The sequence below is a fragment of the Sycon ciliatum genome, chromosome 5 (assembly GCF_964019385.1).
Source record: "Sycon ciliatum chromosome 5, ocSycCili1.1, whole genome shotgun sequence".
NCBI classification, from domain to species: Eukaryota; Metazoa; Porifera; class Calcarea; order Leucosolenida; family Sycettidae; genus Sycon; species Sycon ciliatum.
The window spans coordinates 34,767,669-34,780,867 of NC_088647.1; the positions used below are offsets into that span (position 1 = coordinate 34,767,669).

At 42.7% G+C, this 13,199-nt stretch overlaps 1 protein-coding gene and 2 long non-coding RNA genes across 3 annotated transcripts in view; 1 reads left to right on the plus strand and 2 right to left on the minus strand.

Moving 5' to 3' along the window:
• Positions 1-3,542: 3,542 nt before the first annotated feature.
• Positions 3,543-4,895, plus strand: LOC135818460 (uncharacterized). The gene is made up of 2 exons (XR_010553687.1): positions 3,543-4,133; positions 4,729-4,895. It is a non-coding gene; the product is annotated as an uncharacterized LOC135818460 (long non-coding RNA).
• Positions 4,276-6,253, minus strand: LOC135818461 (uncharacterized). Its single transcript, XR_010553688.1, has 2 exons — positions 5,827-6,253; positions 4,276-4,932 (listed from the first exon to the last, which is right to left on the minus strand). It is a non-coding gene; the product is annotated as an uncharacterized LOC135818461 (long non-coding RNA).
• Positions 6,254-6,342: 89 nt separating this feature from the next.
• Positions 6,343-13,199, minus strand: part of LOC135817034 (cell adhesion molecule Dscam2-like) — a 39,472-nt gene continuing 32,615 nt past the window's right edge. Inside the window, exons 6-12 of the mRNA XM_065330136.1 lie at positions 12,050-12,117; positions 10,162-10,300; positions 9,613-9,741; positions 8,909-8,995; positions 8,035-8,514; positions 6,534-6,677; positions 6,343-6,398 (exon numbers count right to left, since the gene is read on the minus strand). Of these exons, the coding sequence (XP_065186208.1) occupies positions 6,343-6,398; positions 6,534-6,677; positions 8,035-8,514; positions 8,909-8,995; positions 9,613-9,741; positions 10,162-10,300; positions 12,050-12,117 (1,103 nt within the window). The remainder of the gene's footprint in view (positions 6,399-6,533; positions 6,678-8,034; positions 8,515-8,908; positions 8,996-9,612; positions 9,742-10,161; positions 10,301-12,049; positions 12,118-13,199) is intronic.

Here is a 13,199-nt window from a genome sequence, read left to right on the forward strand (position 1 = left end):
AATTTCCTCGCTATGGTTTTGTGAATGTGGGCCAAGAACACAGTGTGGATTGGTGGAGTGTTTCAAATTATTTTCAAATGACCAAGTTCGCAGCAGTTGTTAGTTTTTTTCTTACCAACATAATCCCGTTCGTATCCTCTAGGCAGGGAGTTGACTGCTCAGATGTTGGCATTATCAATATGCGGGTGACAAACTCCTCTTTCAGTTGGCGGCCGTTCCGCTTGCTGCCTTAGTCCGCGTATATAGTTTGAGCTAGGGTCGAGATGACAGCCGGAATTACAGAGGAACGGAACTGAGTAATTACTTGCGCGTTGCCTGGACAAGCGCATTTCGGCAAACTGGACATCGTGATGCATGTTGCGTTTCGTGACGCGGAGATCCACTCACAGTCACACAGTCATTACAATCTTGTACTTGAAACGCCGTGCGCCTGGAGCTGGCTTCGCTTCTATTCGATGACCCTGCACTGCAGTACAGGCTACCAAGCATTCGTCTACGAGGACGAGAGTGCGGAATCAGTGCGTGCAATGATTGTGCGCATGCCTCCCGAAGTGCAGAGTACAGCCAGTACTGGCAGTAGGTATTGTAATGGTAGCGTGGGTGCTGGAAAAACGACGTTCTTATTTCAGATAATATTATTTCTTACACGCGATAAATCAAGTGTGACATATCATGTGCACGTGCGGAGAGGCAGGAAGATCATCGTACATGCAATTATGTAGTGTTACTGTGCATGCGGCTGGTTATAGTCACATAGGCTTACCATGTGGCTATGCAACATGAGTTACATGACCACAACACTCAACAGTTGAACCTGCAGAACTACGGCCCAACGCGAGTCAGATCGGAACTCCATTGGACGGATGTTATTACTACAGGCGATGTACTTTGCACTAATCTGGTATGTTTTGCTACACAAAGTCCATTCTTAGGACCGATATAATTATTCTACTGTACGATAACATTGATTGTAAGAATAAATGTGCACTTGAAATCCATGTTATGATTATGAAAACATGAGAGTTCATTCTTGTAGGCAGTATATTCTTTTACACGACCACGCTATAACCGATACGCACTGTACTAGTAGCAACTTGCCAAGGGTATGGGGGTTATAATTATACTCTTGGAAGTCTTGCTAGTAGATCTCCTTGGATTCCAGCACTGAGTACAAAGTCTGTTTAATACGATGTATGAATCGGTGGTTTGCTTCATTCTTGACTTTGGCTTCATGATTTGCGGCCAGAAACTGACATGTGCAAAGAACATTTAATTTGTTTAAAGGAGAGATGAACATCAAACTACAAGTGTGAAGTCAGCAAGTCAAAAAACAGTGTGAAAATCAAAAAAAAAGTATTATTTAATAATACTACCGTAACATGATTATGTCGAAAGGAAAAAAGGACAAATAACGGGTACCTCTCCACCACTGTAGCTACTTGGAAGTAGATACTATAATTATACAGTCAAATTGAAGCTAGGTGTCAGGACGTCGAATATCTCAGTATTGTGTCAGTTTTGTGGCTAGTTGTTGCACTTTCTGACTGTATATAGTATCTAGTTACAGCGGTGGAGAGTTACTCTTAAAGGGGAAGTTAACGCAAAAATCAAAATTTTACCAGTTGTAGTCTTCGGGGTGCTGAGTCGAATGGTCTTGGTCCGAGGAAGCTGAGAGTGAGACGCTCCCTTCCTACTTTAATCCCAATCGAACTCGCGCACATCCACCGAAACTGGGTGACTGCGCCCTACTAGATGGGGATTTGTATGCAAAATGTCACTAAAAGCGCCATTTCGTTCTTATAAAAGCACGGATGACCGCGATTGGCCCATATGTTGTAATCTTTTCGGACCAAAACCAGTCTTGAGTCTGCGTACATTTTTTTCAGTACAAAAAGGGTTAAACTCGGATGTTGAGCCATAAATAAATGTAGAAAGGAAAAAGACATTATCATGTTACAGTGATGGAGAGTTACTCTTAACTCGTATCCATAATGTCTTTTTCCTTTCTACATAAAGGGTTAACTTCCCCTTTAACTTGTTTCCATTATGTCCTTTTTCCTTTCTACATTTATTATTGCCTCAATACCCGAATATGAATGATATGAATGAAGCTGCAGGAAGCCTCACCACTGCTACTAACTCAAAACCCGAGTTTCAAATAATGCTAACACAGCGAACATATCAAGAGGAAAGAAGAGGAAACCAGGAAAAGAGAAAACTTGCTGACTTTCCACACTTGTCGCGTGATGTTTATCTCTCTCAATTCGTTACCCATAATTAAAATCGCTGTCTTATTCATTTTTTTGCTTTATTCTCCTTTAAAAGAGTCCATGAAGAGAAGGGAACGAAAACGTTCGGTTCTAAAATTTCCTAGTGTTCATTTGCACTGGTGTGGATTGCAGATGCATGTACTACATTCAACAATTATTTTTATTTCCGAATTAGTCGAAATCTGCACCTCCAGAGCCATGGATTTTTCTATCCTTTTGAGAAGACAACCCTGGTGTCCCAAGGAGACGATGCATCCTGTTCTTCCGATTCTGAAAGTGAATCCGGTATCGAGGACATAGCCGTTTTGTTCCCAGGGCAGATCAAGCTGCAATAGCCAGGAAACGATCAAAAGAAAAAAAGAGAAAAATGGGGGGGAGTGAGAGAGAGAGAGAGAGAGAGAGAGAGAGAGAGAGAGAGAGAGAGAGAGAGAGAGAGAGAGAGAGAGAGAGAGAGAGAGAGAAAGAGAGAGAGAGAGAGAGATAGAGAGATAGAGAGAGAGAGAGAGAGAGAGAGAGAGAGAGAGAGAGAGAGAGAGAGAGAGAGAGAGAGAGAGAGAGAGAGAGAGAGAGAGAGAGAGAGAGAGAGAGAGAGAGAGAGAGAGAGAGAGAGAGAGAGAGAGAGAGAGAGAGAGAGAGAGAGAGAGGGAGAGATAGAGAGAGAATGGAACAGGGAGGAAAGCAAAGCTCAGCCATTTTAAGTGATATGATCGGCAACTACAATGTACACTGTGTAGCTAAACTCTCGTGGGTGTGCTGCAGGAAAACGTAACTCATGGCAAACAACTTGACAAAACTGTAAGACGTGCTGTAGCAATGATGGGCTAGACTTGATGGCTCGAGCCATTCAGAATAGGAATGAAATACATGTAGAGGGGATTTCGTCAACTGGACAGTATTTTTAACAGGGTTGAGAGCAGGAATAGGAAACATGGCGTGAGATGTGGAGAGATACATGAAGATATACATGAATGTGTATGGATAGATATACACGAATATAGGTGTACATGTACATCGTACAGTGAGTTTTACACTGATGGCAGAGATCATTAGGTATTTTTCGGGATGACATTGGATAACCTTTTCCATTGTCTGCACCTAGAGATGAGTCTTGTCTTCAGAGAAGAATTGAATTTCCTGTTGGAGAAGTGTGAGCCAGGACAATCCTACAGATAGAATGTAAATACAAGAACACAAATAAATTGATCAGATGTTATAATCGGGTATCGTATTGGCTGAAATCGGTCCTGGAAGAAACTTCCAATTAAAGGGAAACTGAACGCCAAAAATAAGTATGGCTTATCCGAAGGAGAATTGGGCACTGATTCCGATGAGCTATGTCTCGAGCCGATCAGAGAAGAGGAACCGTGTCAAATTTCATAAATAACACCTTCCATATTTGGAAAATGGGCTTGATGACGTGCGTACTGCTTAGCTGTCACCATGCTGTGCATGTTCAGCAGTGTAATTGAATGGAAGAAAACAATTACTTTGGTGTTTTGCAGCTCTATTTCGTTCCCTGACGGTACCCAAATCTAGATGTAGGAATCTGTTGAGCAGGAGAGTGACACATGTCTTCCCGAAGGCTGTCCAGCCTGCAGTGGTGATGAAGAAGACACGAATAACACCCCAAGATCGATTGTAGCGAATTGAAAAACTCATGGTGAATTTGCTTCCACTCCAAGGCAATGTCGAGGTATGAAGGGTGCTTGTACTGCCTTCCAAAGTGAAGCGGAGATGAACATGGCTTTGCATAGCTGTTGTTCTACGCCAACTTACCTACTCTTGCTGGTACCGTAGTGGTATATTGCAAATGTCGTGGACGAACAATTTGAGTCACTAGTGGCTTGTGAGCAACACTAACAGGTGAGATTTTTCAATTTGACACAAATTGTTCTTGTTTGAGAACAGACGGTGGCAGTCATTAGACTCAGTAGGTGTCTCTCTGCGGCTTCTTTCCCTTCATCGATAGGGTTGTGCTTGAAGTCGAAATAAATAGAACATGTGGAACAAAAATCTGATCATGTAATTCGAATTTCAATTTCAAAGTATGTGTACATCAAATCACAAAAATTTCAATATGGTGCTGTCCACTGAAAAAGACTGGGGGCTGGCAGCAATGGAAAGGGTAGAAACGAAACCAGTAAAGTAGAGTATTCATAAGGTAGAGGGAGTTGAAAACGGGAGACGAGTAGTGAGCATTTCAGTTCGAAGTAGTGTCAATAGACAGCATTGTGTTGCATATGTTGTGAATATTGTGCGAATCTAATAATTGGCAGAGGGTAGTGATTAAGCAGAGTATTGTTACAATACGAGGTACTTTGTGAGCAGATAGCAATCAATATCACGACATGGTTTAGACAGGAACTCATAAATGTCAAGAAATTGATAATCCAAAATTTTTAATTATTATCCCCTGAGTAGTATAATTATTATGGTGTTCTCCTGTGTTTACATGCAGAGCCTTGACGTTGCTGGACGAGCGACAATATAAATTACATAAACGTGTAGCTCATAATGTGGGATGACTGCCGTATTGCATTGCCAACGCAAACCCATCCTGTGTCAGTGCAGCCATCCAGCAACGTACTCCCCGGACCAGATGCCGCTGCAGCTGAACACCATGCCGATGGAAAGCCAGGAGTTGATGGCGAAGCATTCTGGTCTGCACAGTACAAGGCAAAGAACAATAATATTATGAATTATAACGCATTGTAATCCTTCCCACACATCTTTGTAAAAACAAACAAACAGTGCCATTATCACAACACTTGATCAAGCATCTTGATGGAGGTATTTTCCATTGTGCTGGCCCAGCATCTGCACCAGGAAGACCATGTACACTTACAAGTATCTTGTGTGTGTGTGTGTGTGTGTGTGTGTGTGTGTGTGTGTGTGTGTGTGTGTGTGTTTGTGTATCCGTGTGTGTGTGGGGGGGGGGGGCTGGGGGTAGACGCATATGTGTATGGGTAGGAGTGTGTGTGTGTGTGGGGGGGGGGGGGTTCACACACATGTGTATGGATGTGCGCGTTGCATGCGTGTGTCTGTGGGATGGGGTGGGGGTGCACGCACATGTGTACATGTGTGCGCGCAATATAGAATGTGTGTATTGTGTTCGTTGAACACAGGGAGTCCTCCTGATTCCACAAACTTTGTGATCATTGTGATTTTATGTGCTTTGAAGTTGAAATTCGCAATACATGTACTGATGCTTGATTAGATTTATGTTCCACATGTTCTATTTATTTTATTTTACTTCAAGCACTTGTACTATCAAGCACAACCCTACCAATGAAGGGAAAGAAGCAGCAGAGACACCTACTGAGTCAAATGACTGCCACCGTCAGTTCTCAAACAAAAACAATTTTTATCAAATTGAAAAATCTCACCTGTTAGTGTTGCTCACTAGCCACTAGTGACTCGAATTGTTCGTCCACGAAATTTGCAATATACCACTACGGAACCAGCAAGAGTAGGTAAGTTGGCGTAGAGCAACAGCTATGCAAAGCCATGTTCATCTCCGCTGCACTTTGGAAGGCAGTACAAGCACCCTTCATACCTCGACATTGCCTTGGAGTGGAAGCAAATTCACCATGAGTTTTCCAATTCGCTACAATCGATCTTGGGGTGATATTCGTGTCTTCTTCATCACCACTGCAGGCTGGACAGCCTTCGGGAAGACATGTGTCACTCTCCTGCTCAACAGACTCCTACATCTAGATTTGGGTACCGTCAGGGAACGAAATAGAGCTGCAAAACACCAAAGTAATTGTTTTCTTCCATTCAATTACACTGCCGAGCATGCACAGCATGGTGACAGCTAAGCAGTACGCACGTCATCAAGCCCATTTTCCAAATATGGAAGGTGTTATTTATGAAATTTGACACGGTTCCTCTTCTCTGATCGGCTCGAGACATAGCTCATCGGAATCAGTGCCCAATTCTCCTTCGGATAAGCCATACTTATTTTTGGCGTTCAGTTTCCCTTTAAGCCGTAGGTTCGAATAAAGCCGTATTAAATTTATCAGGATTCTACCTATAACAAGAAACAGGGGTTTGTAAACTGACAACCCCTCTATGCAGTTGCTATTAACAATCTGCGTTGCATTGAAATTCTTTTATCGTTGATGTCTAAAATTATGGTGTTCCGGGCCAGTCTTACATTATCAGAACCACCCATTTTCTTTTTAGGTATACTATAATTAGTAAATTCTGAAAATAAGTGAACACGACACAGTCTCAACAGTAAAGTGTAAGATGGCTTACATTGCTTATTGTAGACCTTGAAAAAGAAGATGAGGTTCAGGGCAACACTGGCGGCGAATAAAATACCTCTTACGATAGATACTGCAACTGAAATGTCGGAGCTGCATTGACTATAACCATGGCCAACAGCAGTGTCCACTGGTGCTGCAAAATACAACAGAAAAACACATTCTTGTAAGTATAGATCCCCTGAGTCATTAACAAGAATTGTTCAGTCTTCAAATGGCATTATATGACACAACGTACACAAAGTGATCCATGTCAATACCACGTCATTACCCGCAAAATTCAACTGCCAATTCAGCATTATTCATCCATCATCCATAGGATATTAGTCATACATGGTCCCGAGGGTATGGTGCTGGTTCACAACCAGATGCATAGCTTCAGAATGACATTGTGCACCACAGCTCAAGGTTAGGAGAGTGAAACAATATTTAACTTTCTTCGTGGAGTGTCATCATGGACCAAATAAGCCTCGCGATTGGCTTAATAGGCACCCCGACAACAGATATAACGATTAGGGACCCTGGGGTAATATTTGTTCAATGTCCATCACAGATGGGCTACTGTTCAAGAGAGGGCTCTCATCACGCGAGAACAGTTGGCATGTGCGCTACACAGGAGGTACGTTATGAGCGTTGCTCTAACCAACTGAGCTATTGGATCGCGCCAAACCTAAAAGGCGCTGGCAAGTTTTTCACTCAAAAGGCAGCTCACAACACGTGCCATACAGGCTGATGGTACATGGGTCACTTTCCCTCCAAAAGGGGACTGTCTGGAAAGAGTGAGTGAAAACTTGTCAGCGCCAGCTAGGTTCGGCCTGGTCCAAAGGATAAGACGGTTATAGCACATCTCGTGACAAGCAAGGTCCCGATTCGTGCCCTGGTCGGGTTGACATTTTTCTCTTTTCAGGCAGTTCGCTTCCCCGAATGACCCACCTCCGCTGCGTATCTCGGTGTAATTATAGATGTCAAGCTGTCGTGGGATCCTCACGTTGAGGTGATCATCACCAAGGCTGCCCGCAAGATAGGCGCTTTGTGGCGAAGAGCACTGTCCGGTAAATCACGACGCATATTCATTTAGGCGGCGATCATGCCCGACTTTCTTTAGCGGTCAAGCGCATTCTTTGCCGGGCTACTTGGCCGCCAGTTAGACTGCCTGCGAACACTGCACTTGGTTCGGTCTGGTCCCATAGCTCAGATAGCTCCAGTATTGTTCATGACAAGCAAGGTCCCGAGTTTAGAGTCCTAGTGGGGTTTCCTTTTTTTCTCTTTTCAAGAAGTTCACTTCCCCCGACTGATCCTTTGAATTTTGAAGTTCTCCCAATCCATCTGAGTCCATTCCTTTAACAAAAACATAAATCCTTACTTTTCTCTGAGTACCTCTTGTGTACTGCACTCAGCTCATCATAGGAATTGGACACTCTAGCAGGTTAAGGTGCACTGCCTCTGTGTCTTGTGCGCTACATGGTGAGAGATAGGTAATCAAACATGTGTACCTGAGCAAGCGGAGATTTCCTTTGTCCACATTCCACTTTTCTGGCATGTGATCAGTTGATGGCGTTGTGACCAGTTACCGGAGACATACAGGCCTTCTCTGCATGTCAAGTTAAGTGAAGTGTTTGCTGAGAAGTTCAGTTTAATCAGGTTGATAATTTCTGGGGTGAATGTACTTGCAACAGCCATAATCCACCCTAGTTTACTGGGTAACTTGCAAAAAGCAGGAGGTATTGGTTGATATCTTGTTGGTTTATCAGTGACATCAGGTTGTACTCTGGCTGCAGCTGTTATAGTGCCTACAGTGACACGATGTCCAGGACCAACTGAGTTGACAGCAAACACCGTGATCAAAACACTTCTTCTCTCCTTTAGTCCAGTTATGGTGTATTGTGGCATTGCAATGTTGATATCGTTGCTCACTCTCTCCTCAGTATCTCCTCTGAGAACACTATACTGAATTACGTAGTATAGATTACCACCTGGAGCAGGGTCAAAGACAAAGGTGAATGAATAATGATGAGTTGTTTGCTAGTATAAAATGTGCTTGAGTGTGCTTAATGCCGCTGCAGAAAATTCTATGGTAGATTGGCTTTAATTATTATAGTTGTCCGAGCATAGATCTGCTAAGAGTTTTAGAGCAACAAGCGTTTTCATGAACGCTTCTTGGTAAATTCTTGAACCGCGAGGTGTCGGATCACTAATGATTTAATTCTGCCGAGGTAGCAAATAGTCGTGGGGTAAATGCAATGCCGTAAAGATAATCATGATGACTACATGAAATATTTCACTTACGGGCACATGTTCTTGAATATCGATCCACCATACATCAGGGGTTATAGACCTACAGACCATGCTCTTGAAAACATTACTCACCGTAAGTTGTTTCTGGTGCTTGCCATCTTGCCTGTAGTACAGAGCTTGATATGGGTATGGCTGTCAAATTCCTTACTGGTCCTGGGGCTGCATTGGAGAAAGAGAAAAGCGAAAGGAAAATAATTCAGTGGAATCTGATGCAAGTCTCCCGGGGGCAACCGCATCAAGAAATTCCGTCGTGTCAAAACATTTAATCTTTCTGCGGACAGATCTGTTTCGTCTTTGTGGACATAAATTTCTAATTGTTCACTTGATCGTAGTAATACCTGAAACTCAGAGTTGTGACAAAGCTTCCAATATCTCTTGTGAAATTGTTCACTTGTCAATTTATCATGTTTTTCATTCTTAGCATTACCACACTCAAAGCAATTCTTTGATGACCTGTGACATTTCCATACTAATTACGTGTACATGATGTTTGAGTGTTGTTGAACATTAATCTGGCTGTGTTTACAGAAGAACCTTGTCTACCGGTCACAGTGTTCAATACTGGCTGTACTTATATTTCTTGATGGCCTTTCCTTCCTTATCAATTCCCTGATGACACCCAATGGGTGAATTATTGACGATCTTTCATTCATCAATTTTTGTGCAGTACCGAGCCTGTTTGTGAGAAGGAGAAAGGAAGTTTTCAAAATTTGTCAAATTTCCTTTTTCTTTAAAATATTCACCAGTTATTCCCTTGCTTATTCCTCCGCACGTACCTAGCTTCTGAGTTACGAGCCACCTCCTTGCTTTAACACCAAGACCCACTCCATTAATGGCTGCAGCAGTAATCTGGTACCTTGTAAAATGCCGCAAGCCAGATAGTGAAATTGAGTTACTGACCCAACCTTTAGTGCGGAGAGATGGGAAGAAAGACATGATCCAAATGAAGAGAGATAAGAAGCAGGAAAGAAAGCAGAAAAGAGAATGATGGCAAGAGAAGAAATTAGATAATGTAATGAACAAAACGAAGAACTTCGACGAAGTGATTGAGCGCTGCTCCCTAAGTGGGAGCTGCCACCTTTCCTGCTCACTTAACCAGACACTGGACTGACTCACACTGCCATCCGGGGCACATGGAAATTCCATCAAACCTTTTATACAGAAAAACCTGGATGGGTGCATCTAGCCCTGTGTAAACACCTTGTTGACTTGCGATGGCAGCATGAATCATTTTCTTACATAGAAGTGTCAAAAAAGTGCTGAACAGAACATGGAAGATAGTTGCATTCAAGCTGGGTCCAATCATGTATAGACCATATACTCACTTTCATGAACTCGAATAGATCCGTGCAGAGAACAGTTGTAGAGTTGACATTGACAATCTTCTACTTTGCTACATCCAACTGCATCGTAAGTAATCTCATAGCCAATTATAGTACCATGGGAAAGAGCAGGTGGCATTGGCTGCAGGTTTTCAGGATACGAGGCATATAAAGACCAAATTGGCATTATTCTCAGCAGAGCAGTGACAGAGGATTAGCTTTGCTGCATCCACACAGCAAAGCACACAACAGTGCTGTAAGGTTATCCATCCTATGCAAATCATGCACTCTTCAAGGTAGATCTGTTGTCATCGATTTTCCACACTCACGAGAGTTTTAAACTTTATGGGGCCTCAAGAAAAAGAGACTAATGAGAGTTTGGACCGTTGAATCGAATGGTCTTGAGCCAAGGAGGCTGTGAAGCCCTTTCCATTAGATATTCCCATTCCTGTCGTTACCGGGCACCTCATGCATGCATCCACACCTGCTTACAATTGCAGCCATTTTTCACGGAAACATGAATGCTTTAAAATCATCACTGCAATTCTGGGTGGTGACAATGCACTTTTGATTGGGAACATCCGACGAGCGGATAATTGCATGATCATAGATCATTCCCATTCCCATTCCTAAAAAAATTCATCGCCGAAGTCGTAACCACTATTTCGTATCATAGATCTCCATATAAATATTACTTGTAAAAAAGAGAAAAAAACCCACATGAGAACGAGTTATGCAGGAACTATCCACGACTGTAACAAGATAATAAACAGTCAAAAAGTGCGCTGATAGGGCACAAAACTGACAGGCTACTGAAACAGCCAGTGTTGTTACAGTCGTGGATAGTTGCTGCATACTGTAAATATACAAAATTTCGGCGCTGCAAAATTTCGGCACTTCACGATTTTTGACATTTCGGCGGCGATTTATTTTCGGCGTGGGTAGAGGGCATGGTATAGTGCGACAGATGTTGTGAAAAATTTCATCGGCGTTTCAATTTAGGGGTTTGGGGTCGGTGCCGAATATAGCCGAAATTAAATAGCTGCCGAAAATTTGTATATTTACAGTAACTCGTTCTCATGTGTTTGTATTCTTGTTTACATTTATTACTGGCTGAGTAGCCGAGTTTAAATATTCCTTTGGCTCACAATAGTACTTAGGTTTGTCTGCCCACCTGCCCACCAGACACCCTCTAAGCCGCAAAGTTCTGGTAAAGACTGCTCAATCTCTCACCAACATTTGTTGCCGCATGGCACCTAGTTGACTCATGACTGGTGATACCCACATAGCTTCCTGAGTACCTCTACGTCAGTTAGCGCCTGGAGTATAGGCGATGACACAGCAACAACTTGGCTCGGATTGCGACGTACGTTTCGTCCCTCCAGAACTCCTCAGCCAATCTCGGATGTATTCTGATCCAAAATTGCCTTAAAATAACCCCATCCATTCAATTCCAAAATGGTTGAAAGGGGTCGGAAGTGATGGTACTGGCATGACAATTACCACCTGAACTCAAATGAAGCTCACGATTTACTTCTATTTCAGAACTGTTCTTCATCTTATATTGATAGTCTAGTCGTATGGTTAGACGAGAAGGCGGAAAATGCCTGCCTATCTGGTGAAGTAATATAGGAACAAACAAACAAACTGTTGCCATCCATGAGTTGCAGAAAGAAACCACTACTATTCAAAGTCATGGAGACAATTTGCCTGATACAGTCTTCAGCGATTGCCTCAGAGTACAGTGAACTGGCTAACGTTAGATCTTGTTTTCATTAATTCTGTTTGTTCAATCTGGGCTTGGACCTGACAACTAAAATGACTATGAAAGTGTACGACATTCTAAATATGCACTGTGGATGAGGTGTGAGTGCAAGGGGGATTTCCTAACCTTGAAACTTATCGTTGCATGACCTGGTGATGTTGAGACAGCAGTGAGGCCTTGGGGCGCCGCAGACCCTGCAAGTTCGGGATACAAATTCAGGAAACACAGAAACACAATAGGTCTCTCTCTGACACTGTCCACTTTTTCCAGCGCATAGTTCTGGCAACTAAGCCATGAAAGTCTGTCAGATGTGCTGAGTCTGCAGCACAGGGATGACCATGTTGTGTGGCCAGTACCATTAGCTGTCTCTGCACTCTCCTGCTTCAGTCTCATCCATCATTAGGCCAGTACCATTAGCTGTCTCTGCACTCTCCTGCTTCAGTCTCATCCATCATTAAAATGGGAATAACTGTGTTTATCTCGCCTCCTCATTCACTGCCATATGAGCTTTCAGATCCAAAGTTGATTTATGGCATTTTAACATTCAAAGCGGCCAACAAGATCTGGAGGGATTGCTGCGAAAATCTCTCTCAATACTAAATCAATAAATGACCTGTGCTGTGCAAAACCAACCGCAGGTACTATTTTGGCGAAATTTGAGTTTTTGCTGGATTGTTAACCCACGACTCTTTTCTTCGACTTTTGATGAAGTTTTATGTGGATCACATTCAAATTTAGGAAGATACAATGGCACTTTCTTCGTAATTATCCTGCAAAAAATAAAAAAATAACTAGACTTTGAATATCTTTTTGAACTCGGATCCTTTTTCACCATAATTCAATTGGCTCACCATCCGAGTTCAACTTTGCACTCCTGATGAGCCGTCATGACCTATACGGCGAAACGTACGTCATGTGGAACTACTTGGTATTGTACAAAACTAGTCCATCATATTTACATGATAGTGGAGTTCAGTAGGATGTTGACGTTTCGGTTTTTCACAATTCGTCTTCGCTTAGGTTCCCCTTTCTATGTTTATTACATAGTTGGGTGGTCTGTTGCTTTGCGTCGTCAAGTTGTAGTAAGGCCGGTATGTCCAATAGTCTTACTAGTTTCGTCATCATCCAATAACTTTTAGCATTCTTTGTGGCACGAGTTGAAAGTCTCAGCTGTGAAGGACGTTGGTGGATGTTCATGCATGTCGATGACGATACTGGCAAGACCATTGGACAATACCGTTAACCACGATTCAAGAACGCAAAGCAACATTCCACA